Genomic DNA, 26981 nt, shown 5'->3' with positions numbered 1-26981 from the left:
TGTCCTTGTATAGCATTCTACATATTAACAAAATACCTTGAAATTCAAACCATTATTGCAGCTTTTGCTATTCATAACCTGGATAAACGACCTTGTGAGTCTGACTGAGCAAAATATCTAAGTTTGGGTATACTTTTTCTATTACCATTTTGTTAAGCTTTCTGTCAGTTTTCAAAACAGCCAATGTGTGCTAGTAAATTCACACAAAAGCATACTATAAAGAGCTAATTTTGTGATAATAGATTAGAGAAATCTTATTTTGCTTAAGGCAAGTCCCTCCACTGAGATGTCTATATCAGTGTCATACATGGTTGTAGGCAAAACATGTTAATAGAAATTATATGATTGTTACCCAGTACCTCTGCTTGACGTGTACATACATGGATATCAAGTGAGGATCGGATCAGGTGAAGCTATGGTGTTCTCCATCGTCAAAAAGTCATTGGCTCTCAATACTCACTTTTAAGCAAGGAACTGCATTTCCTGCATTACAACAGTGACTACACTTCAAAAAGTACTTCATTGGTTGTAAAGCGCCTTGAGATGTCCAGTGGTGGTGAAAAGCGTTATATAAAAGCAAGTCTTTCTTTTTCTTTTCAGAGAGCAACTAGCTCCAAAGCAACTCTGCAACTGAGTTGCCACTTGCCTTCATGTGAAGAAGTTCAGTTTAATCTCATTTTTTCCCCGTTAACACTTTTAAATTTCCTGTTTCAGACATTTATCTGTTTCCCTTTTAAAGACTATTACAGGTTCTGTTTCCATCACTATTTCTGCTAGAGTATTCCATGTCCGAACAACCTCCTGTGCTAAAAACCCCAAATCCTTTAAATATATGTACTTTGGCATTTTATTTAGTCACACACAGTGGGGTCAACTTTACAGACTTGTACCGCTGGGTTTTCCTATGGGTGTCAGGACCAAAGCGGGGGTGGGGGGGAGGGGGTCCCAATCCCACATTCTTCCTGGAGGTGGCCTCCTAATTGGCCACCATCGTGCTTGCCATCTCATTAAGGACAGTGGCCTGGCTCTTGATGCTGCAGGCCCAATCAGAGGGCCAGCAACTCTGGAGCCTGTGCAACGCCACCAGGAGAGGTGAACATTGCTGAGGCAGGTCGGGGACTGTGAGCGGCGCCTCAACATGGGGGCACCCTCGCTGACCAACACAGATGGGCTGCAGTGAAGCTGATGGCGACATCGGGTTCGGAAGGGAAAACCCTCCACAGTGCGGCCTTTCATCCATGCGACCTCCAGCTCAGGATGGAGTTCCATCCACTGGGAGCAGATGTCAGGAATTCCAGTGTCTGTGGACTTTGCAGGATTTTTTTATCTATTAATTTGAATGGATGCACCATCCAGTAGGGCCTGCTGAATTCTGCATCCAAATTCCCGTCAGGGGATCTCTGACGCAGGAGCACAAATTTATAAACTTTGTCGTGCTGTGGTCGATTTTTCACCTGAAATGCCTGGGCAATAAACTGGCAGAGTGGATCTCCATGCCCATAATGGGACCTGGATTTCGAAAGAGAGGATGAGTATGGTGAAAGCAATAAAGACCAGGATGACCTCCATTTTGGAACTGGAATAAATGGTCATAATATGAGACATGTCTGAGAGAGAATGCTGAATGCGATCTTCAGGAATCAAAGAGTCTAGTTTATCAAGGAAAAGTCCCTTGTGCAAAAAGGCTGCCAGTCAGGTAAATCAAACAATACGAAGTGATCTTGAGTGACTGAGGGAACTCTCTGAAGTTGAAAGGAGGGCTGCACAACATTTCAGTCTGGAGAGCTTGAAGGGTTTTGAAATGCTTGAAGTGAGACCCTCCAGAACAGGGGTCGGTAAACATCTTAGTAAAGTATGTGTTTCTGTGCTGAGCACACACTTTAGCTCCTTTGAACTGTCAACAACTGAAACTGTAAAATACATCTGATTTTTATTATTTGATGCAGCAGCTTCCGAACAACGAAGAAAAACATATTTATTTTGTGATGTGGTTATGAAGGTGATGCAATACAATCTAATCTAACAGTTTGCGGATTCTCGACCATCTGGAAAAGAACCATTCAATGACTAACTAATACAGAGCACAAATTTCACAACAGCAAGCAGCAGAATAGAGATTTAGTTTAGTTTAGAGATACAGCACTGAAACAGGCCCTTCGGCCCACTGAGTCTGTGCCGACCATCAACCACCCATTTATACTAATCCTACGCTAATTCCATATTCCTACCACATCCCCACCTGTTCCTATATTTCCCTACCACCTACCTATACTAGGGGCAATTGCTAATGGCCAATTTACCTATCAACCTGCAAGTCTTTGGCATGTGGGAGGAAACCGGAGCACCCGGAGGAAACCCACGCAGACACAGGGAGAACTTGCAAACTCCACACAGGCAGTACCCAGAATTGAACCCGGGTCACTGGAGCTGTGAGGCTGCGGTGCTAACCACTGTGCCGCCCATTGCAGGGCTTGGACCACCACATTACGCTGTGTCGCTAATACAGGCATTTGGCACAGAGGCAGCAACAATACCAGTAAAGGGAAAGAAATTGGGGAAACCCATTTTAAACCAGAAACAGGCAGGCCTGAGGGACAACGGAGGAGCAGGTGCCCACCAGTAGCAGCAGGTATATCTTTAAAGCAAGCGTTTGATGCAGCAACAGAATATGTGCAGTTCTCTTGACTGGTTTAGAATTCTGTGAATCTGAGATTGGAGAAGAGGAAAGGCTGTGGGGACAAAATTGGATAGCCCCCGGAAAGGGGCACGGGGATCGCAATGCACGATTAACCCGCGCCCAGTGACTCCGATGCAGGCAGCATGCGAGCTTTGTGCTGTCTGTTCATTTAAATGATTGTAGCATTCAGCCCAGTATGAAATGTGCTGTTGAGTGGCTGCAAGCCTCAGCAGGGGACCCAAGTTCATGAATTAAAGCTAGCCTGTGCTACTTAAAGGTAGCCAACACCTCTTAAAGGACAGGTGTATTCTGGCTGGTCCAGCTGCCAGAAGTGGCTGGGGAAGAGTATCTGACCTGTAAGAAGAGTGACTATGGAGCAACAGAGGAGACAACGTGCTCCCAAGGTTCTCAGATGCTGCACTGGAGGCCTTGGTGCAGAACGTGGAGAGGAGGAGTGATGTCATCTATCCACAGGGCACCAGGAGGCACACAGATAGACAAGATGCAGGCAGTGAGAGCAGATAGCCATCACGGTCAATGCCAGCAGTGCAGATCTGAGGAACTGGATGCAGTGCTGCAAGAAGTTCAATGGCTTCACACAAGTGCATCTTCAATTGTCATATCCCCCCAGACAAAATATAGGGCTGAATTTTCGGGCTTCTCCCAAGGCCAGGAAGGGAGGCTGGTGGTGCCCGTAAATACCAAGCTGGCTAGGGCATCAGTTTCAAGACGCCATTCCCAGCACTGGCAATGTTCAGGGTGGGGGGAATGGCGGGACAGTGATCCCATCTACCTCCCGATTGAAACCAATTAAAGTACTTGAGAAACTCTTGAAAAAGAGCTTGCTAGAGGGGGAGTTTCTAATTTTGAAGGGGGCACATGTGTTTCACGTGCTGTCCGTTGCTGATCAGCTGAAGGGAGGTGGGCACAGAGTGGGGAGCCAGTCATGGCTGTCGCAGGGAATTACCCCAGCCCCATAAGAGGGTCAGCAGGGTAAAGGGCGACTTGGCATTTGGAAAGAAGTGCCCTTGGTGCTGCACAGTTGGCAGGGAGAGTGAACATTCACTGCACAGGCATGGAGCAGGTCATCACCCCCTGGCATTCTGGGGCAGAAGAGCAGGGGGCAAGGCTGCTAACCACAATAGGGCAGTCACCTATTCCAAAATAAAGCTGCAGCTAGCATTGGGACACGGCAGTCAGATTTTGGGCCCAGTGATGATGTGGGGCAACACCTTTTCAAGGAAGGGCGAACCCCGAGCAGCAAGCTGGCATGAGAGAGGACAGAGGGGCAGGAAGACACTGGTGGCCATACCCTCACCACAGGATCTACTGCCGAAGACAGAGCTACCTGGAGATGACCGAGACCCAGTGCTTCAGGAGACTGCTAATCACCTGGCAGATGGTCACAGAAATTTTTATTTATTTATTTTTATTCAGAGATACAGCACTGAAACAGGCCCTTCGGCCCACCGGGTCTGTGCCGACCATCAACCACCCATTTATACTAATCCTACACTAATCCCATATTCCTACCACATCCCCACCTGTCCCTGTATTCCCCTACCACCTACCCATACTAGGGGCAATTTATAATGGCCAATTTACCTATCAACTTGCAAGTCTTTTGGTGGTGGGAGGAAAACGGAGTACCCGGCGAAACCCACGCAGACACAGGGAGAACTTGCAAACTCCACACAGGCAGTACCCAGAATTGAACCCGGGTTGCTGGAGCTATGAGGCTGCGGTGCTAACCACTGCGCCACTGTGCCGCCCAAATATGTGACCTTGTCACCGAAGATCTTGCACCTCACAGTACTGGTCGCCATGCCCTGCCAGTGGCCGTCAAAGTCACTGTGGCCTTGAACTTCTTTGCTTGTGACTCCTTGCAAGGATCAGCTGTGGACCTTGGTGGCATCTCACAAATGGCAGCACACCACTGCATCTTGCTGCTCACTGCTGTCCTCTTTGCCAGAGCTGGATAGTACATTCATTTCACGACAGATGCAGCCTTGCAGAGGGACAGAGGGCATTGGGTTTTGCCGCCATCACTGGATTCCCCCAGGTGCAAGGTATTATTAATTGCACCCAGTGACCAGCCAGTGAGATTCATGAACAGAAAGGGCTTCCTCAACGTCCAACTGGTCTGCAACCACAAGAAGAGCTTCCTCCATGTGTGCGCTTGCTTTCCTAGCAGCTGCCATGACTCCTTCATCCTCTGCCAGTCCACGCTGCCTCAGATCTTCACTCCAACCCCCAACTAGTCCAACTCGCCCACCCTTTCCCTGTAGCTTGCAAATTCTTTTCTCTTCAGGAGCTTATCCAATTCCCTTTTAAATGCCTCAATTGAATCTGTCACCACCACACACTCAGGCAGTGCATTCCAGATCCTAACCACTCACTGTGTAAAATAAAGTTTTGCCGCTGTTGCTTTCTTTACCAACCATCTTAAATTGGTGTCCTTTGTTTTCCAACCCTTCCAATGGGAACAGTTTCTCCCCATCTACTGTCTAGACCCTTCATGATTTGAACATCTCTATCAACTATCCGCTCAACCTTTTCTTTTCTAAGGAGAACAACCCCAGCTTCTCCAGTTTATCCACATAACTGAAGTCCCTCATCCCTGGAACCATTCTGGTATATCTTTTCTGTACACTCTCTAAAGCCTTCACAGCCTTACTAAAATATGGTAACCAGAATTGGACACAATACTCCAATTGAGGCTGAACCAGTGTTTTTAAAGGTTTATCGTAACTTTCTTGCTTTTGTACTCTATACTGAGGTTAAACTGACTGGCCTGTAGTTCTGGGTTTATCTTTATACTTTTTTTGAACAAGGGTGTAGCAATTGCAATTCTCCAGTCCTCTGGCATCACCCTCGTATCTAAGGAGGACAGTACCTCCATAATGTCCATCCTTACTTCCTTCAGCATCCTCTGATGCATCCCATCTGGTCCAGGTGACTTATCAACTTTAAGTACATCCAGCCTTTCTACACCTCCTCTTTATCAATTTTTAGCCCATTCAGTATCTCAACTACCTCTTCTTCAGCAGCATCTTTTTTCTTGTTAAAGACAGATGGAAACCATTCATTTAGTACCTCAGCCACGCCCTCTGCCTCTATGCATAGATTCCTTTTTTGATTCCTAATTGGCCCAACCCCTCCTTTTACTACCGTTTTACAATTTATATCTCTATAGACTTTTGGATTCCCATTTATGATAACCACTAGTCTCTTCTCATACTCTCTCTTTGCCTCTTTTATTTCCTTTCTCACTTCCCCTCTGAACTTTCTATTTTCAGCCTGGTTCTCACTTGTATTATCAGTCAGACATCAGTCATACGCATCCTTTTTCTGATTCATCTTGCTCTCTATCTCTTTCGTCATCTGGCTCTGGCTTTAGTTGGCCTGCCTTTCCCCCTCATGGGACTGTACCTTTACTGTACCATCTCCTCTTTAAAGGCAGCCCATTGCTGCTTTACAGTTTTGCCTGCTGATCTTTGATTCCGATTTATCTGGAACAGATTCGTTCTCATCCCACTGAAAGTGGCCCTCCTCCAATCAAGTATTTGTACCCTAGATTGTTCCTTGTCCTTTTCCATACCTAACCTAAACCTTATGATACTATGATCACTGGTCCCTTCCTCACATGTGATCCACTTAACCCACCTCATTTCCCAGAACTAGATCCAGCAATGCCATTGGACTGGAAAGACTGATCAACAAAATTCCCCTGAACATACTCTAGAAACTCTTCTCCCTCTCTGATCTTTACATTGTTATTATTCCAGTCTATATTAGGATAATTAAAGTCCCCCATTTTCACTACTGTATAGTTTATGCACCTCTCTGTAATTTTGTTGCAAATTTCTCCTCTATACCTTTCCCACTATTTGGTAGCCTATAGAATACACCCAGTATTGTAATAGCACCTCTCTTGTTTCTTAACTCTAAGCAAATAGATTCACTCCTTGACCCTCCAGGACATCCTCTCCAACATTGTAATATTCTCCATAATCAATACTGCCACTCCTCCTCCTTTCTTTCCCTATCTTTCCTAAACACTTTAAGTAGTGCTTGAAATTAACAAGAAGGTCATGTTTACTCTCAAACAGATGGTTGCTGTTAGGAGAGGGCATTTGGCAAAGTGTTAGCCACCAAAATGCGATGCAGCCTCTTTAATAAGCATTAGCAAGAAATTTAAATGGCTCACAGTTGCTTTAACCAGGCCCCAGGTGATTGTTCCGATCTCAAGCTTCAACTTCAACACAAGTGACTCAGCTTAAGACCCCATCTTGGCCACCTCTTTAGTGCCTAAAGTATTCAATGAAAATCACTCCTCCAATTTAGAAATTTGACCAAAATCATAAAATAATTCAAAATGAATTGGGAGGAGAGACAATTGAGGCATTAGAATTCCGAAACCACAGAGGAATATCATCTGAATAGATGAAGTATTACTTTATGATCTCCTCCACAAGACTCTGGATGTGTGGATTAACAGTTAAAATCCTGTTGGGGATTTGGGGATGTGAATTTTTCTGCATTCAGTCTTGCTCAGTAATCAAAGCAGCAAGACTGGATGGAATAGCAATATTTGCAGCATTCAAGGCAGAGTGAGAGCAAATAGCTGTTTTCAAACCTCTTACCAATTTTCAGAACTGTGACAATTCCCTTATGGCAGCTTCAACATGCCAAAGGAAAATGTCACACCTCCACGTACTCTGCTCAACGCCATAGGATTCCCTAATAGTCCTTTGGACATCAAAATCCTCACATTTTCAATGAGTCATGAAAATGTTTATAGTCCACTCATATCAACCATAAGCATATAACTTATATTAATTATGTCCACTGGGTAGAGGATGGTTAAGACCTTGCAAGGGCTTGAAATTTAGAAAATAAACTGATGGGAATTCAGAAATAAACACCCAAACTAAGTCGAAATTTCTGTTGTTGCAATCCTATAAAACTGCTTCATATTAATGGTGTATCTTTAGTCAGTGATTAAGATTAGAATGGAAGGCTATCAAATTCAAATGTATAAGAAATACAATGTTTGTGTAATTCACTGTTTTCCAAAGTGAAGAGTTTAATAGAAAGTGCTACAAATAATTAGGTCTGCCAGCATCTGTGGAGAGAGAAACAGTTAACAATTGTAATTTTATACCCCCCGTCCAAGCGAGCTGGAATCAGGGATGGGGTGCGGCAGGACGTAAAATAGAGTGGGAGCTGGGAGGGGCGCCGTTCCGGTCACCTACCCGCTCCCACTGCCATTTTACCAGCAGTGGCGGAGGTGGCAAATGGCCCACCCACACTAGGCCAATTGAGGCCCTTAAGTGGCCAATTAATGGCCACTTAAGGACCTCTTCCCACTGCCGCTGGTTTATTAGCAGTGGCGGCCTGGCACCTCGCCAACTGGGGAGGTTGCCCAGTTAAAACTGGCAGCCTCCTTGCAGACAAACAGGGCCCCTCCTGATCGGGCACCCTGCTGGCGCACCTCCCCCTGTCCTCCTGATCAATCTCACCGGGCCCCAGCTGATTCTCCCTGGCGATGCCCGAAACCTCACTCACCTTTTTCGGGGCCAGTGTCCCTCTTGCTCTTCTGGCTGGGTGCAGTCCCAGCAGTGGCCATCACTCCTGGTGGCACTGCTGGGACTGAAGAGCTGCTGAGCCTCTGATTGACGGGCAGCTCTTGAAGGCGGGACTTCCTGCCTCGGGGACAGAAGTCCTGACAGAGGCCAATTAAGAGCCTGGGTGATGTAAAATTACAGCGTGGCTTCCAGGCCCAGTGAAGATGGGCTTGCCTCTGACTTTTAAGCCGGTGGCAGGGCTTCTGCCACAACATAAAATTCCAGCCAACATTTCAGGGCGATGACTCTTCATCAGAACCTGAAACATTAACTCTTTCTCTCTCCACAGATGTTGCCAGACCTGCTGAGTGTTTCTAGCATTGTTGGTTTTTATTTCAGATTCCCAGCATCTCCAGTACTTTGCTGTTTTATAAGAGTTTAATAGAAACTCTTAAATAGAAACTAATTAATCGAAACTCTTGGAGGCATACTTATGATTTGATATAATAAATTTACAAATAATATTCTGAAATAATGGAATAATGGAAATTCTAGAACTAGCAGGCATTGTCTCAGGACATGGGGTCGATCACTTAAGACTGAGATGAGGAGTAATTTCTTCATTCAAAGGATTGCTGCAACTCTTTGGTATTCTTTACTCTAGACAACTCTGGATGCTCAGTTGTTGAGTCAAGGCGAAGATTGACAGATTTTTGGACTCTTGGAGAATCAAGGGATATGGGAATCGGGCAGGAAAGTGGAATTGAAGTCAAGGTTCAGCCATGATCTTATTGAATGGTGGAGCAGGCTCGACAGCCGTTTGGCCTACTCCTATTCCTATTTCTTCTGTAACTCATTGCTTCTATGTACAGCAATTCAATGGCTTAGGAGCAAGATTAAATCATTGAATTTATTGTCTATTCGGAAGCTAATTAGAAAGCTTAATACTTTCCATATTTGCAAATGGTATCTAGTAATCTGTCTCCTAATTAACCCACTGAAAGAAATTGCATGGAACTTTTTCCCAAATTGATCCCCGTGTTAAAGTGCTTTGTGAGATAAAATAGAGGAACTATAAACAGAAAATGCTGGAAAGCAGGTCAGGCAGCATCTGTGGAGAGAGAAACAGAGTTAACAGCCCCAATCTTGACATGGGATGGGTGGAGTTTCAGGTTCGGCTGTTCTCGCATTCTGCATTTTCCATAGCACGTATATGTGGTTTACCTATGACAGGATCCCCACTGGGAAATCAGCCTGATTAAGCCGTCTTTCAGTCAGGTGAAGAAGAACACTGAAGCAGGCAGCAGCCACATGACAGTTGGCTGCAGCTGTCAATGGGGTGGAGGGGATCGACTGGAGATGGGTGATTGGGAGGCCAGGAGAAGCACTTACCAAAGCTGTCCTTGCCTCCCTTCAGCTGCCGGGTGTCCCAAGGCCCAGAACAGTGTAGGAGGCTAGAGACAGAGAGGGATTTAGGCAGTCCCCAGCCTCCTACATTGCTCCAATCAAGCTCAAAGGAAGCTTAAGAAACTGCAGCTCGCTCATCTTTCAATTTGGCACTTTACAGTCTTCTGGTCTCAACACTGAGTTCAACAATTTCAGATCACAACCACAGCTCCCATTTTTTCAGCAGCAGGTGCTGCTATTTTCCTCCTCTAGACACATCTTTCATTTCTTTACTTGTCCCATTACCAGCCCATTTGCCCTGCACCATCATCCCTTGCGTCATTTAAACAATCTTGTCTTCCACCCTATAACAACCTGCCCCTTTAGTTCTTTCCTCCCTTTCCGCTCTTACCTTCCTCTTACTTGCTTAAAACCTATTATGCCTCAAACTTTTCCGATACTGATGATAGGTCACAGACCCGAAAATTTAACTCTTTCTCTCTAGATGGGAGATATCTGGCTTGCTGAGTATTTCCAGCAGTTTCTGTTTATATTTTAGATATTCAGCATCTGTAGTAATTTGTTGCAAGATAGAGGAGTTGATGGCATCATTTGCAAGTGTATTTTAATCAGCACATGGAAATAAATGCTGAAGAGAAACTGCACTTTACAAATGTGTTAACACAATATAATCATATTGCCATTTCTAGTGTGTTTTCAGTGAAGCAGTGATGCAGTTACCAGATGTACTATATACAGATCAGTTGATTTTCTTGAGATGCAACTGTTACTGCCTCCTTCCAGAGACAATGAAAGGAGAAAATGGTCCTTGCAATCATTTTCCATGTGGAAAATGTAGAGCAGAAGGATCATTTATGGGCTGCAATGTTCCATTCCTGATTTGCACCTACATTCGGGGCATTGTCATATTGGTAAAGGTGGCTTTAGTTGTCATTACCGCCTATGTGAACTAGGGCGTCTTCTTCTTCTTCTTCTTAGGTAGTCCCTCGGGATCGAGGATGATTTGCTTCCACACTGGTTTGATGGGTTTTGAGATGCCTGATAAGTCCAATCTGTGATCTGCAGACTCTGCCACTTGAGGGACAGTTGGTGCTTGAAGGGTCAAGTAGATGTGTAGTTTGGAGGGTTGTGCATTCCCTCCAATGCCTCAACCTTGCCTCTGCATGTTCCCAACAAAATCCCTCAAGGCATATGATGCAATCCCAAATGAGCTCACTCTGTCTAGGGAGGTCACGCGTCAACAGGGATGTTTGATCTATTCAGGGATGCTGTGGGGACATCTCTAAAGCTTTTCTACTGTCTTCCTGGGAATCTCCTGCCATGACCAAGTTCTGAGTTATAACAGCTGCTTCGGGGGTCCAGTGTCAGGCATGTGAACGAATGTCCCGCCCAGCAGAGCTGGTTTTGGGTGATTAGAGCCCTGATGCTGAGTAGGTTGGCTTGGAAGAGGATGCTGCTGTTTCTTGCCACTGGACTTGGAGGATCTTGCGGAGGTGCCTCTGGTGATACTTCTCCAGTGCTTTGAGATGCCTGGTGTAGGTTGTCCAAGTCTCTGAAGCATATAGGAGCGCAGGGATCACTGCTGCCTGGTAAACCATGATCTTAGTCTCGGGTTTGATCCTCAAATAGTCTCTTCCTCAGTCAGCCAAGAACAGAGCTGGCACATTGGAGGCGATGATAAAATGTCTGCTTTCATTGAGAGGAGGCTCCCAAGATAGGGAAATGGTCCACATTTTCCAGGATTTGAAATTGAAAGGTGTTATGCCCCTTGTATATGCAAATCAGGGTTTACCGTTTGTTTGGGGACCCCTTCCAAAATTCGTCTTCCCAGAGGGGAGCAGATCAGTATTACAGTTCCACATACAGCCTAAGCAGTGATCCTTTAAAGGAATGCGGGAGCATCAACAAACATGTAACTTTTTATTTTATATACTTACCTTCATGTGGAGCCAGGAGTACTCTTCCCAGCTTCACAGCACTACTGCGAGTCATTGCAGGTGAGGCAGGCAGCCCAAAATGGCACCTCAGTGACTGGCGATGTGAACCATCAAAATGAGGCCCAAGGCTCAATTTTAGGTGAGGCTTAAAGCTCTGTTTCGAGCACACTGTCAATGTGCACCAACCCGAAAATGGGCCAATTCCAATTTCTACCCCACTAGAATGGCAGCCCTTCAACCACCTTAACTATCCACTCCCCCCACCACTGGCATACCATGGCTGCAGGAAGCACTGCATCAACACCCAAGGCTTTTTTGACAGCACCTCCCAAACCTTCAACCTTCACCACCTAGCAGGGAAAGAGCAGGAGTTGCATTGGAACACCTCCATGTTCTCCTCCAAGTCACACACCATCCTGACTTGGATACAGATCCTCACTCCTTCATTGTTGCTCTGCCAAAATGCCAGAACCCCTGACGCCACATGGACTACAGTGGGTCAAGAATGAGGCTCAGCACCACCTTTTCAAGGGCAACTATGGATGGGCAATAAATGCTGGCATAGCCAGCAATGCCCACATCCTGAGAATAAATTTTTCAAAAAGATACTGTCAGTAGTGTGCTGTGATAGATCAGTTGCATACAAATTCTTCTGTAAATGTGAAAGTAAATTGATATTCCAGACTAGCATTCCAAAGTATCTCTTGAGGTCATCCTTTGTAAATGACTCCATTAGAATGTCAAACCTAACACATTCAAGCAGTGAAGAACAGCAGCAGTTACCATGGCTGCTGCTGCATATCATCAGGAATTATATTGTATTTTTACTCATTGACATTTCAAATATCCATCTTAAATATAAATGCTTTCTTTTTTGAAGGTTTTTGCTTTACAACAGCTTGTACGTATATCGCACATTTAACGTAATAATACGTGCTAAAGGCCTGCTCAGGTCTGCAAATGAGACCCGACCCAAGCCCGAAAGAACCCCATCTACCCCGAGCCCGACCCGGCCTGAGTCCTTTCATTTTTTTCCCGTGCCCAACCCGATCCGACCTAACCATCAGTTAACCTACCTTCCATTTTTCACTTTGTTCCTTACCAGCACAAGCTTAAAATAACTGGAACAAAACCACTTTTAAAGTCCAAAAAGTAAATTAACATCAGAGTCACTTACCTGAGTTTGTGAGAGAGCGTGTCTGATCCGGCCCGACCTGACCTAAGCCTGAACGCTGGATCCGGAAGTGCGATCCGACCCAAACCTGACACATGTCGTCGGGTTCGGGTCGGGTAGCAGACCTTTAATACATGCTAAGGCACTTCACAGAAGCATGATAAAGCAAAATATGGCATCAAGCCCCATTAGGAGATATTACGGCAGATGACCAAAAGCTTGATCAAAGATGTAGGTTTTAAGGAGTGTCGTAAAAGGAGGATAGAGAGGCAGAGAGGTTTAGAAAAGAATTCTAGCGATTAGGGCATAGGCAGCTGAAAGCACAGCCACATATTGTGGAGGGATTAAAATTAGGGATGCTCAAGAGGTTAGAATTAGGGGAGCGCAGATATCTCAGAGGGTTGTAGGGCTGGAGGAGTTTACAGAGATAGCAAAGGGCTTGGCTATGGAGGGCTTTGAAAGCAAGGATGAGGATTTGAAAATCGAGGCCTTGCTTAACTGGAACCCAGTGTGGTTCAGCAAGCAGAGGGGCGATAGGGTGAACGACATTTGGTGCAAGTTGGGTCATAGGCAACAGAATTTGGAAGACCTCAAGTTTATGGAGGGTGGAATGTGGGAGGCCAGCCAGGAGTGCATTTGAACAGGTAAGTCTGGAGGTAACAAAGGCATGAATGAGAATTTCAACAGCAGAAGAGCTGAGGCAGAGGCCGAGTTAGGTGTCATTACGGAGATGGAAATAGGCGATCTTAGTGACTGCACAAATATGTGTTTGAAAGTTCATCTTGGGGTCACATATGACACTGACCTTGCGAACAGTCTGGTTCAGCCTCAGATAGTTGTCAGGGAGAGGAATGGAGTCTGTGGCAAGAGAACGGAGTTTGTGGCCGTGACTGAAGACGATGGCTTCAGTCTTCCCAATATTTAACTGGAGGAAATTTCTGCTCATCCAGTACTGAATGACTGACCAGGAGTCTGACAATTTATGTACAGTGGAGGGGTTGAGAGAGGTGGTGGTGAGGTAGAGCTGGTGTCATCATGCGGAAACTCATACTGTATTTTTGGATGATGTCGCAAAGGGGCAGCATGTAGATGAGAAATAGGAGGGGGACAGGATATCTCCTTGTGGGACACCAGAGGTAAAGGTGCAGGAATGGGAAGAGAAATATTTATTGATGGCAATTTTCTGGCTATGATTAGATAGATAAGAATGGAACCAGATCTGCAGTCCTCCCAGCTGGAAGATGTTGGAGAGGTGTTGCAGGAGGATCAACTGTGTCAAAGACTGTAGACTGATTGGGAGGATGAGGAGGTATGTTTTGACTTCTTCAACATTACATAGGATGTCATTTATGAGTTTGATAAGAGCTGTTTCAGTACTGTGGTAGGGATGGAAACCCAATTGGAGAGATTCAAACATGGAGTTCCGGGAAAATTGGGCATGAATTTGGGAGGTGACAACATGCTCAAGGACTTTGGAGAGGAAAGAGAGGATCGAGATGGGGCAATAATTTGAAAGGATGTAGGGGTCAAGGGTTGTTTTCTTTGGGAGAGGGGTGGTGATGGCAGATTTGAAGGAGAGAGGGACAGAACATGAGGAGAGAGAAATGTCAGCTAACATGGGAGCCAGGAAGGGAAGTTGGGTGGTCAGTAGTTTAGTGGGTATAGGGTCCAGGGAGCAGGAGGTGGGTCTCATGGACAAGATGAGCTCAGAGAGGGCATGTGGGGAGATAGGCAAGAAACTCGAGAAAGATACAAGTTGAATGCTAGGGCAGGGGGGAGCCTTAGAAGTTCAGCCTGGTGGGCTTGGGAGAGAAATGGGTGTGGCAGCTACTCGGATGGTCTCAGTATTGGTGACAAAGAAATCCATGAGCTCCCTGCAATTGTTGTTGGAGGTGAGGGTGGAGGAGACAGAGGAGAGAAGTTTAAGATGTCTTGCCGTAAAGAGAATCCAAGGTTACCTTTGTAATCCAGGATAATCCTGGAATAGTATACAGTTTTTGCAGATGAGAATAGGACCCGATAGTCCTTTGTGTGGTCTAGCTCGATCTGGTGATAATTGGCTAAACCAGTTTTCTCCATACCTGTTCAAGTCTGCATCTCTTGGACTTAAGGGAAAAAAGATGAGGGCCGGTGGAATGGCCACAGTGAGAGAGAGTAATAGTTTTAATGGGGTCTAGAACATTGAAGGTGGAGGTGAGGGTGTGGTTGAGCAGATTGGCAGCTGCAGAAATGTTATGGTGAACGAAGGGCCAAAGACGAGTCAATTGGGAATGTGAGTGTGCTGTTGTCAGTGAATTGGGGAGAGTGTTTTCCAGGAGCGGATACAGAGGGAAGTTGGATTTGGAAGGGAAGCAGGATGTGGATGGAGAGTGGTACAAGGAAGTGATCGGAGATGGTCTTATCTCTGATTAATACTATGGGAGTAGCGAGGCCATATGAGATGGCAAGGTCAAGCAGGTAGCTGCGTATATGGTTTGGGGAGTTTACATGAGGGTGATATTAGGGGTGGAAAGGAAAGCAGTGAGCTCAGAGGAAAGAAAACATGATGAATTGAGATGGATGTTAAAATCACCTAGGATGAGAAGTCACTCAGTGTATAGGCTGAGGGAGGAAAGCAGTGAAGATAGGTGGTTGAGAAAATTGGCATGGTACTTTGGAAGAGCAGTAGAGAACCAAAATTTTAAATGAGAGGTGAAGGAGGTGGAACTAATGAGATGTGTGCTATTTTCTGGTTTACCTGTTTCCTAGATTTGGAAATTAAGTTGTGAATAAGTAATATTGTCTTAAAGAAAGATACATTCAAGTTGTTTAAAATAAAGAGTAGGATTTTAGCCTTTTAGGATTTGTAAATGCTAACCTTTCTCCATGTGAAATCTCATGTGTTTTTCCCACTGACATTTATCTTCTTTTACTTCACCATTAGTGTAAACTCTACAAATCCAGTCAATTCTGACTTAGCTGTGATAATGAGAGTTTCACATTTCTGCAGTGGCTAGGCAACCACTAAAACAGCACAAAGAGATTCTCCACACCTTTTCGACAACTTCAATGCATACTGAACATGACTAACTTTGTGTGCCTGAAAAATCAGGCGGAAGCTGTTTCCTGATGTTTCATCCCAACATCAATCTCTCCCTGAATTCCCTCATGCTTGTTGGTCCTTCCAGCAATCCATCCCCTGAGTCTTGAGTGACCTCATTTGAATATATTATAATGAGCACCAACAGCATGGCAGTTCTGAGCTTCCTGTTTTTACACTCACCAAGTCCTTGGGGTGACAAAGGCTCAGAGTGATTAGTCGCAGCTATTGCATGTATCCGATGAGACAGGCGCAAGCGAGGGATTTCTGAAACTGAAGAATTTCACTGGCGATTTCTGGAGCTGGGAATGACTATTTTGTTGCAGTTATTTTATTTTTGTCATTCAGCCTTTACAGGCCTGGACCAACTGCTCATTGCTTCTGATAGTGTGGGACCACTGATAGATTTTCATTTCTGCTCCTCGCCCTACCCATTGTGAAACGTACTCAGGAGCAGGTATGAGCATATCCTTATGAGCATACCCTGGTATAGCCTAATCATGGAGCAGGACAGGGTGCAGCACAGAATTGAAAAAAGGAGAGCTAATTAGCATTTAAGGAGGATGCATTCACGAAATATTAGCACCTCCCACTGGCCCCCCACAGAATTACAGGTAACTTTCCAAGCAAGACAGGCTGTATGAGGACCTAAGTGAGGAGATGTATATAAAAAGGCTGTGTTTCACCAAAGAAGTGACAGGGCAGCTCTGCCATCCACTGCAGCTATGCTCATCTGCCCATATGGTTCTCTCTGTGGCATGAAGGTGAGCACTGCACTCAACATATATGGCAGGGGCTCATGTTAGGCAGCTACAGGGGATCTCTGTAATATCAGCCAGGCTGCAGAATGATGATGAATTTGTTAGGTGACTGGCGCAGTTTACAGGACAGCTGGTGAATTCATCACTTTTGGCATCACAACAAGGCAGCAGGATGATAAGGCCATCCAGTTTTACAGAGGTTGTTGGCTCCCCAAAGCCCAGAGTCCAATCATTGGCACCCATCGTGTTTGGAGAGCTCTTCCAGAAAACTCTCTCACATATATAAAAGAAATTCAAAGAGCTTCCTCTTGCTGAATGCATAGATAGTCTCAAGCAATATGCAAAGAATCTTACATGTCAATGTCACAAATACTGGAAGTTGTCACGATGGATTCATCTTTCAAAACTTAGTTCTCCCCAACTTCTGCAGGGTAGAGATGTAAGTCAACAGATGGCATCTAGGTGAAAAAGCCTACCACCACCTCCCATGGATAATAGCCTCACTAAGAGTGGCCCAAACAGCAAGAGAGGTGTGCTAAAACAAGGCACACACCTTTACATCATTGGTCATCAAGAGGACAATTGGGGTCATAAAGACACACTTTCGGGAGGGACTCTGCAGTCTGCTCCAGATCATATGTCCCATGTAGTTTTATAATAATAGCAGAATGGTCATGATAATTGTTTTTTTTCCATAATGCAGAAAGATCAAAATAGAGCTGATACAGGCAGCTTGCATTACTGGCACTGATTTCCCACTTTTCACCTTCTAATGATAACCTCCATGGAAACTAGCAGCAAAAAACATGACCAACCAACCATGCAATGCACTTGCAGCTGTACTGTGGCAAATATGAAGCTGATCTGCAATTACAGCTAGAGCCTAAACAGTACTTAGTTATTCACTAGTTCTGAGCATTCCTGCTCCTCCTGGCCCCACAAAGGAAAGTTTCTGACTTGGTTCCTTCATCCTTCCTGACAACAGCCACCTGGTGGGAAAACTGCCACAGCTTCCCTGCTCAGCCCCAGGTTAAAATGCAATTGTGGTTCTGTTGACAATAACAGGACACTCACTGATTTAGATAAAATCCATTCAGGTCGCCTGTCTGTTATTGGCGAGCAACTCAGTCGCCCCTTGGTTAAAACCACAGGCAGTGGGAAAGGAGCAAGTTCAGAATGGGTAAACAACCTACTCGGTTCTAACTGCCCAACCGTCTGGTTTCTGGCAGTGGGTTTGGATTAAAATCATCTTTGGTTCAGACAGAAACTGGATATATTGATGCAATGCAAACAGATATTTGTAACTTTCTCCACGTTCGAGACTCCTGATTTTCAAAAGCTTTGAGCTAAAGACAAGTGATGGAATAGTTAATTGTTGATTAAAAAGCTAATCAATGAAATTCAGCAGTGTTTGCCTTTGCATATAAATATGTTCATTACTTGTGAGAAAGAAAAGGAATTGAATAACCTCGCATCATCAGTGGACGCGTAACTAATCAATTTTGATTGACTGAGCATGCACTGAATAGTGACTTGTGCATTTGGCACTGTCTCCATGCTCGGTTTACCCTCTTGACAATTTGGCAGTAATATATTCCTCTACTGCTTTGTTTTATGCAAATATTTCAAAATTATATTTCAAATGAGTTTACTTTGGCTGTAATCAAATTTCCAGCAAAATGCTGATTTCCAGAGGATGCTCTCATCTATATAATTGCAATTCCTTAACTCAAATTTCTTATAATTGTAAAATTAATTTTGGAACATTTTACGACCCACAAATAGTTATCTGATTTACACTTTTCTTTTTGCCTTGTTCTTGCATTCATCACAGTAAATTGAACTCAATATCATTCTCAGAGAAAGGAACATGCCTCAGGGCATATTTATATTCCTTCATTGATTTTCATATGGTAAGAATCACTGGAACTTAACATGATGTCATATGATTGCCATACCAACTACATCAAAATATTAGTAATTTGGGATATCATTTTGGGAAATAATTTTAACTCTTTACTATGGCCTCATATGCAGGATTATAGGCTGTAATCTTATCTCAGAGAAGAGCCCATTATGTGTTTTTGCATGTTTTCCGCATCCAAAATGGGTACCACAATGTTAAATTCTGCAGTGCAGCATTCTGCACCAGAATTTGCATTAAGGATGTTTATGTCCCCCTTAAAATACTGTTTATTATTCTAATTTTTGCCCATTATTATCAGCTGTTCACAAAACACCACAGGTAAAGCAAAATATCTGTCAGAAGAGTAAAAATGTTACCTCTGGAGCAGGAACTAAGTTTTTAAAACATAATGATTTACAATAAGCAAGGATTAGCTGTGGACTGTAATTAAAAACTTCTTTTGCTGGATAGAACCCAATGTCAACCTGAATGATATTCTCAAATATTTTGTCAAGACGATAGATGCATAGGATTTATCTGCAGCATTAATGAACAATCCAAACTTTCACTGACAGGGGTCAAACTAACTTGCATGATTGCAAGTGCTTTTATGGTTGATGATGAATTAGCAGGGTTTGGCTGGTTACTTCAACAGATGCTGGCAGGTTTCCTACAGTGGTGGAACTACTGTGCCAACAAAAAGTGTGATGATTTGATAGCTTACAAACTGAAATGAAGCAAAATTCAATATTGCAGTCTTCAGGTGTTTACTTTTTCAACTAAAGATGACATATCTCATATTCTTACCCGGCAAGTAGTTTGGACAGGGAGCAAATTCATTCTCATTAGATTTTGGTTTAAAACTCAATTGCCCTGAGATTTTACTCATCCATCAAATGCCTGATAATTATATAAGGTGGCCCAGCATGAAATGTGTAAGTCATGCACTTGTTTTATATCTATGTGGTCATATGTCAGTAATGTTTGATGCCTTACAAAATATACTAGAAAGTTATTAAGATTTATGCTGGCTTCAAATGTTTCATAATGAGGATTAATGAGCAGTAATTAACAGTTAGCTATCAGTCTTGGAAATGGTGCTCCTGCAAAGGCCCACTGGTACACATACAATATAACTGAGTCAAAATTGATTTAAGCAAGGTTTTGTGAGCATTCCAAAAGGAACAGCCCTGATGGCTCAGTTGACAAAGTCATTGTGCTATGTGAAAATGACTAAAAAAAACTCTTAGGTTTGATCCCCAGTTGGTGCTGAGTCAATCTTAGCTATGACTGCAGCAGAGGCTTAATAAATGGCTTCAGAGTCCCCAAGTTAAGTAGCAGAAAAAAAGCAGACAGAATTCCCAACCTCATCTCTATCCAGTGGTGTTCACAAGAAAATATATGCATATGGATATCAGAGGCTGGATTTTCCTCTTTAGTGTGGAGCTCTTTGATTCTATCCCAATCCCAACCCATTTTCTTTGGTTTGGAGGGCGTCTCTTTAGATTTTCATGGGAAGCTCCCAGGCAAATTTCCACCACAAACGCCTGGCCACAAATGGTTTAGCAGTGCTCCAGCAGGACTTGAGGCTGCAACACCAGAAAAGACAGCCAGGGGTTTGTATAGAGCTCGAAGATCAGCAAGTTAGCATAGGTGAAAATGGGCAGGGTTAAAATGGCCATTTTATTTCACACTCCTGCCAATACAGCTTACTTGATGCAAAAAAATTAATAATCCATAAATTAATGATGATTATATTGTTATAAAATAAATTATACTAAAATTAATTAACTGAAATCTCAATAATGTACAGATTAGAGTATTTATTATATTGTGTTTTCTTCCCAGTAAGGAAACTGCAATTTCCTGTCATCAAATTTACAATCCTTATCAGAAATAGAGGAGCATAACTCAGTACTACAGTAATAAAAAGAAGAAATGCTGGAAATACCCAGCAGGTCTGGCATTACTACAGTATGTGTTTGCTGTGCACCTTTATGGTCACTGGTTAGTACCTTTGAACCTTTATATTGTAAGTATATTATGGCTGATTTTGCCTCCATTTTGCCTCTCTTTAGCTCCAGAACTTTTTCAGTCTTTTTTGGAAGGAGGCCCTGGCTACTCATATCCTGTGGACTGGTGGTCATTGGGAATTACATCTTATGAACTGTTACGAGGCTGGGTAAGATGTCCAGTTCAGATCTTATTTTTGTCATGCAATATGTCGGATAATCTTCCCTATTGATGACCATTTCTATAAGGTGCTAACAATGGAATGAATTGTCAGCTACTGGCTGAAGAGTGTACATTTTGCATTTCATTTTTCTACCATTTTAAATCTACTAATTTTATACATGTTGACCATAAACATGTGTCCATAACTTTTCACTGTAAAAAATCTCTGATGTAGCATTGCTTACGCTATCACTTGCAATACTTCTAATATTATTAACAAAAAACCCTATCCAAACTGTGTGGTGTACAGAATGTGTTGTGTGGCGGTGTAAACATGATCAAATCACAATTTGGAACATCTGCAGCTTTTAATTTATATACAAGAGGCAATAAGTAGATTGATTATTGTCTGATAAATGATCCACCCCTCCCTCATTCGTATGCAATGTTCTGAAATTATTAGCTTATGCTCATTACCGGTATTATAATGGAATGTTATTTCAGAAGCCAGTTAGCAAGAGTTTTAATGGAAAAAAATTCAACAACACACTTGTGATAGTGGAGCTGTAATGTTTGTTCCTCTCCTCTGTGCTTAAAGATTTCAGTGGGGATTCCATCACCTTCTGCCACTTTGTTCTTTATTTGTGCAATGGCTTTCATCACCTCCATTGGCATTGGTGGAGTTCTGAGCTTGTCTCTAACTGGATGTTATGGGATGGACTAAAAAATACTCGTCAAGAATGGATTCTTGATTGAAAAGGTCTTCAAAATGCTCCGTCCAATGGGCGTTGACAGTTTCCCTTTCCTTGATCAGATCTCCCCCATCCATAGGCCTCAGAGAAGTTGGTCTTTGAGTACTTGGGCTATAAATGGTCTTTGTGGCAGTGAAGAAGCCATGGATATCATTCATGTCAATGAGATACTTGCATTAGTAGAGGTGCAGCAGGTCAATAGAATTAGAGTCCTATGGTGCTGAAGGAAGGAAGTGAGGCTTCAACTCGGAACTTTAGATGGACTAATCTAGTTGTTAAATCACAATTAATTCATAAATAGTAAATGTGGCTGTGGCAGAGTTACTGAGAGCAACATGTTGTACCTATTAAGGATCAGGAAAGATATTGGCATCTTCATTGCACTCACAACCAGATATTAATATATCTTCAAAAATATTTGTTTACAATATTTTAAAACTAATGCTTGCCACGATCTGTGATATATTTAATTACAATTACTCAATGCTTTGCATTTTTCTTCTGCTATGAATTTAATGACAAACCAATTTTATGCATTCTGCAATTGATATCTACATGTTCATACTTACATTATTATTAACAGTTGTGGTTCACTGCACAGAAGTCACAATCTATTAGCAGCAAGTTGGTTATAACTTTCATTCTTCATTAATGCCAGGGCAACTGTAGAGATATTTTTAATTACTGTGAATAAAATATATCAAAAGCATGTTGTATACAGCAGAAGTAATTTATTAAGCTATGTTTTAGTCTGGAAAAGACACAGCTTGCATGCAAAGTTCAAAGTAATGAAAAGCAGCACTTGTGGTTGGCTCAATTTACAAAACATTATCAGTCAACGCTGCATCTCATATGCAAGAACAAGTGCTTGCAGTTCCAATTCTTGTTATATTCCCTCCAGGGGAATAAGATAACATATTTCTGTCACAACATTGAGTAACTCATCTTTGAACACACTGGCAATTTAATGTCACTGCAAATAAATATTTTACCGTAAACAAACATTTTTAAGGATTTAACAACCCAAAGTGCTTAATCACTGATTTTTGTTTTCTTTTCTTATCAATTTTCTCCTCCTGAGGACGTTGACTCCTTGATAGATTATGGTTCCACTGGAACTGGGCACTCTCTAGCACCTTACCTAATTATCCATTCTTCATATGTTACCCTTTACAGTACTAACTTATTTGATTATATGAGGCATCACAACTGAGTCCAATCCTGCCCTCACCCGACTTCTGTATTTGCGTATTTTTAGCAGGGGTCAACCCATCACGATCAAGAATAGAACCCTGGCTAATTGTCCACTACTGGAGCCAGAGATACTGGGATCTTCCTATCTGTGTGGCTCAACTACTCACTGGATAAACCTTTTGGGAGTCATTTCGACTTGGTGCGATAGTGTAAAACAGGGGATAGTGTATTGGCAGCTCGTTTTACAGCTCTCCCAATGTTTACTTCCATTGAAGTGAAGCCTGCCTGGGGAGCCTATAAATATGGACATCAGTGGACATCAATTGGAGAGGCAAAGCAACTTTCAAAGAGTGAGAGCAACAGAGTAAACTTTGATTGATTGAGATCGTCCCAGGATTGCAGTTTGAAGGTGCTGCATTCCCTCCATCATAACTGATGGCCCACCAGATCTGTTACTCATCAATGCTATGTGGAGGAGGAAGAAAAAAAGTAAAAGCACAAAAAAATGAATGATATAATGAAAATATTGCTACGTGCTTTGCTGGTGCTGATTGTAAACACAAATGGCCTGGATTTGATGCATGTCATCACTCCATACTCGTGATTTTGAAAGTTCAGTAGGTGCATGAGCCAATTGCTTGTAAAAGGCTGATCAGCATGAGAGATTCTCTAGCTGAGCTGCTGGCATTTAAATAACAAAAGAACTGTGGGAGGTGACTGGGGGATTTTGCTGAAGATCCCTGAAGGAGCAGAATTCAAGAAGACAAGACGAGCAGAGTAATGGAACTGCTAATATGTCAGCGAGACAGAACAAAAAGTGCAGAGATAAGGGGAAAAAAATCATTAAGTGAGAGAGACAGAATTTAAAGAGCAAAGTGCAAGATCATTTTTTTCAAGAAAGATGAAATGATTAGATAGGAAAAGTAATTAAAATTGTGACATATAGGGCTGGGAATGCAAAGTCATGCAAATACTGAAGGATGAAAATAAGAAGCCATGCAGAATGACAAACATAGATGAGGATATAGTGAAGGTGCAATTAAAATGCAGAACTGATTTCTGTATTGTGCAATGCTCAAGCCACCAGATCTGAGTTAAACTTCTGGATTTCGCAGTCAACTGAACAACACCAGAGATCTGCATATTTGTCCACAGAACTATCCTCCTGTATTCAATATTATGGGACAGTTGGTGGGAGCATTATTTCTCATATAACATTAGAGAAAATTCTTTACTTAGTTTTAAAAGTTCTCGTAGTCCAATGGAAATCCTTTGCATTGACACAATGGGGGCGGCGCAGTGGCTAGCACTGCAGCCTCTCAGCTCCAGCAACCCGGGTTCAATTCTGGGTACTGCCTGTGCGGAGTTTGCAAATTCTCCCTGTGAACTGCGTGGGTTTTCACCGGGTGCTCCTGTTTCCTCCCACAGCCAAAGACTTGCAGGTTGATAGGTAAATTGGCCATTATAAATTGCCCCTAGTATAGGTAGGTGGTAGGGGAATATAGGGAAGGTGGGGATGTGGTAGGAATATGGGATTAGTGTAGGGTTAGTATAAATGGGTGGTTGATGGTCGGCACAGACTCAGTGGGCCGAAGGGCCTGTTTCAGTGCTGTATCTCTAAATAAAATAAATAAAACCCAGCAGTAAACACAACACTATAAGAGAAGTAAAAGCAAAATACTGCGGATGCTGGAAATCTGAAACAAAAACAAGAAATGCTGGATTCACTCAGCAGGTCTGGCAGCATCTGTGGAAAGAGAAGCAGAGTTAACGTTTCGGGTCAGTGACCCTTCTTCGGAACCCGAAGAAGGGTCACTGACCCGAAACGTTAACTATAAGAGAAGTGATGAGCAGAATAAGAATATTACACGCATCCCCATTAAATTTATGATATTCTCTTCAGTACTGCTCCAATTGTGGCAGACGCATGTTTCCAGTAAGCTAAAGGTACAAGTATCCCTTGTGGCCTGCCCCTGTCAAAACTTCTTTCACTTTATTTTGACAGAGCAGTCAGAACCATTAACTGTTGGTCAAGGGGAGATAACTCCCGATTTTGTTTCACAAAATAACATTTCAAACTCACCTGCCATCACAAGTATTGCCAACAAGGTGAAATCAACTCTCATTGTTTAAAAGCAACTGTTGACAAGAACAGCAACTTGCATTTATATAGAACCTTTAACATAGAAGAATGTTCCAAGACACTTCAGGGAAATGTAATTGGACAGAAATTGAAACTGAGCCAAAGAATTAGCAGAGGTGACTAAAAGCTTGGTCAAAGAGAGAGATTTTATGGAGGGTCATAAAAGCAGAGAAAGAGGTGGAGAGGCAGAGAGGATCAATGAAGGAATTCTGGAGTTTGGAACTGAGGTGGTTTAAAAGCAGAGCTGCCAATGGCCGGACAAAATCAGAGGCAAATGCATAAGAGGCCAGAGTTAGAGGAACACAGAGTTCTCAGAAAGTTGTTGAACTGGAGAAGGTTACAGAGATAGGGAGGAGTGAGGTCATGAATGGATTTGAAATTTTAGATTGGAGGCATTGGGGGACTGGGGATCAATGTAGATTATGGGTGAGTAGGACTATCCCTTCTTCCACTGGTAATAATTTTGCATCTTTTTGAGTATACAGATAGGCCTACAGTTTACCAAAAAGACTGTTACCATCAAACGAAATAAGATTTAGGTCAAGTCAAATTTGTAGTGCATTGTTAAATCATAATTCGTCTCTGCTCTTTCTCAATAAGAAAGGAAGAATTTTAATACTGAAAGATTTAGACTAAATGAGTGATCGTAAGCTCCAAAGTTACGCTTGGAAATTGTGTAATCACAAAAATCAAATATGGCTATGCATAGTAATTTTACATATTCTGTTAGTGTGCTCCCCCACCCCCCCCCCTCCGCCTCCTCACCCTGTCGTCCAATCAGGATAACATTTATCAGTTATCTTCCTTTTACAATGACTTCAAATATCTGGGCCCTAGAAATTAGGCCACATAGCGCCCATTTCTCAGGCACTATATAGTCCAATAAGGCTCTAAAGTGGCAAGCAATGTGCACACACACCTCTGCCTAGAAGTGCACCACCGCCATATTGGTAGAGGAGACAGTGCTCGCGTCAGGAGCTCATGCTGGAAGCATTTAAAGTCAAAAGTAGTTTGTGAGATGAGGGTCCTGCAGTTCGTGCTGAACCCATTTTCATTTTGGACTGCCACGGTGCTTCACCTGCCATGTGCTCCCTGTAACCAATCTTAAATATTTATCAATTGAAAGGGATTCCACTCCCTCAACATGCAAATGGTTTGTCACCACAGGCAGTGCATCATGTGTATTTGTGCCCACTATTCCGGCAGTGGTCATGACTCTTTCATTGTGCCAGTTTCCTATGCCACCTTTACTCCAAATGTACCTCTAAGTTACAGGCTGGCTATCTGGCAACAAGGGTTGTCTCCTTCAGACATGGCTCAGAACTCCAGTTAGGAACACACACAAATGCACAGTGGACCTACAATGACAGACAAGCGGCTATTGAGAAAATAATCCAGGTACTCAAGCAACGCTTTCCTTGGAACTTTGCAGTACACCCCTAAGCAAGTATGTAGGTTTGTGACCATGTGCTGTATGCTGCACAACTTTGCCATCAAGAGGAATGGCAGCAAATACCACAGTAAGAGGAGGAGGAGCAGAAGGAAGAGGAAGAGAGGCAGCAGCCAGAAAAGCCCTGATCTACTTGAGATCTCCAAGAACAGCTCATCAAGGATGCTTCACCAAAGTTAGCTGTCCCATTCGCCATTCACCAACAGTCACACAATCCTTACCTCTCTTCTAACAATCAGCAGATTCACTTCCTTCACCAGACTCGCTGTTCTTGCCCTCAGCTCGCTATGAAGATCCAGATGAATAAACAAATTTATCATGTCATCATTTACAAAAAAAAATTACTATTCACTAGGGTGATTCATTCTTGCATGTTCCTTTCCCTACTGTAGTGCTTCTATGAGATGTTTCCCCAGTTGCTACAGCTTGGGAGGCGAAAGTATGCTGAGATTCCATTGACAACACATGAAATAGACTGCGCTGAAAGCTGTGAGCAGTTCTGGACCTTGAGGGCCCAGCTACAGATTGCAAAATGTCAGCACGGTCTGCAGCAGTCTGGATTGGCTGGCAGTGTGGTGGAGAAGTAGGCATGTTGTTGTCCTGTGGGAGGACAGCAAGTTTCCATGGGGCAGGATTTTCCCTCTGGGGCCGGAAAACAGATGTTGGAACTGTTTCCTGGTCCTGAACACACCCCCAGGTGAAATAGTCACTCATTGTGACTTTCACAGAGATGGCCAATTAATGGCCAGAGGTGGC

General features: G+C 43.2%; 1 protein-coding gene across 1 annotated transcript in view; it reads left to right on the top strand.

The window, feature by feature from the left end:
• The window catches only part of LOC137359361 (serine/threonine-protein kinase 32B-like), a 353419-nt gene that overhangs the window by 309817 nt on the left and 16621 nt on the right, over positions 1–26981 (top strand). Inside the window, exon 7 of the mRNA XM_068025387.1 lies at positions 20590–20693. Coding sequence (XP_067881488.1) covers positions 20590–20693 — 104 coding nt within the window. The remainder of the gene's footprint in view (positions 1–20589; positions 20694–26981) is intronic.

Source organism: Heterodontus francisci, chromosome 1 (genome assembly GCF_036365525.1).
Source record: "Heterodontus francisci isolate sHetFra1 chromosome 1, sHetFra1.hap1, whole genome shotgun sequence".
NCBI classification, from domain to species: Eukaryota; Metazoa; Chordata; class Chondrichthyes; order Heterodontiformes; family Heterodontidae; genus Heterodontus; species Heterodontus francisci.
The sequence above is the reverse complement of the archived record's forward strand: the minus strand, read 5'-3'. Positions and strand labels throughout refer to the sequence as shown.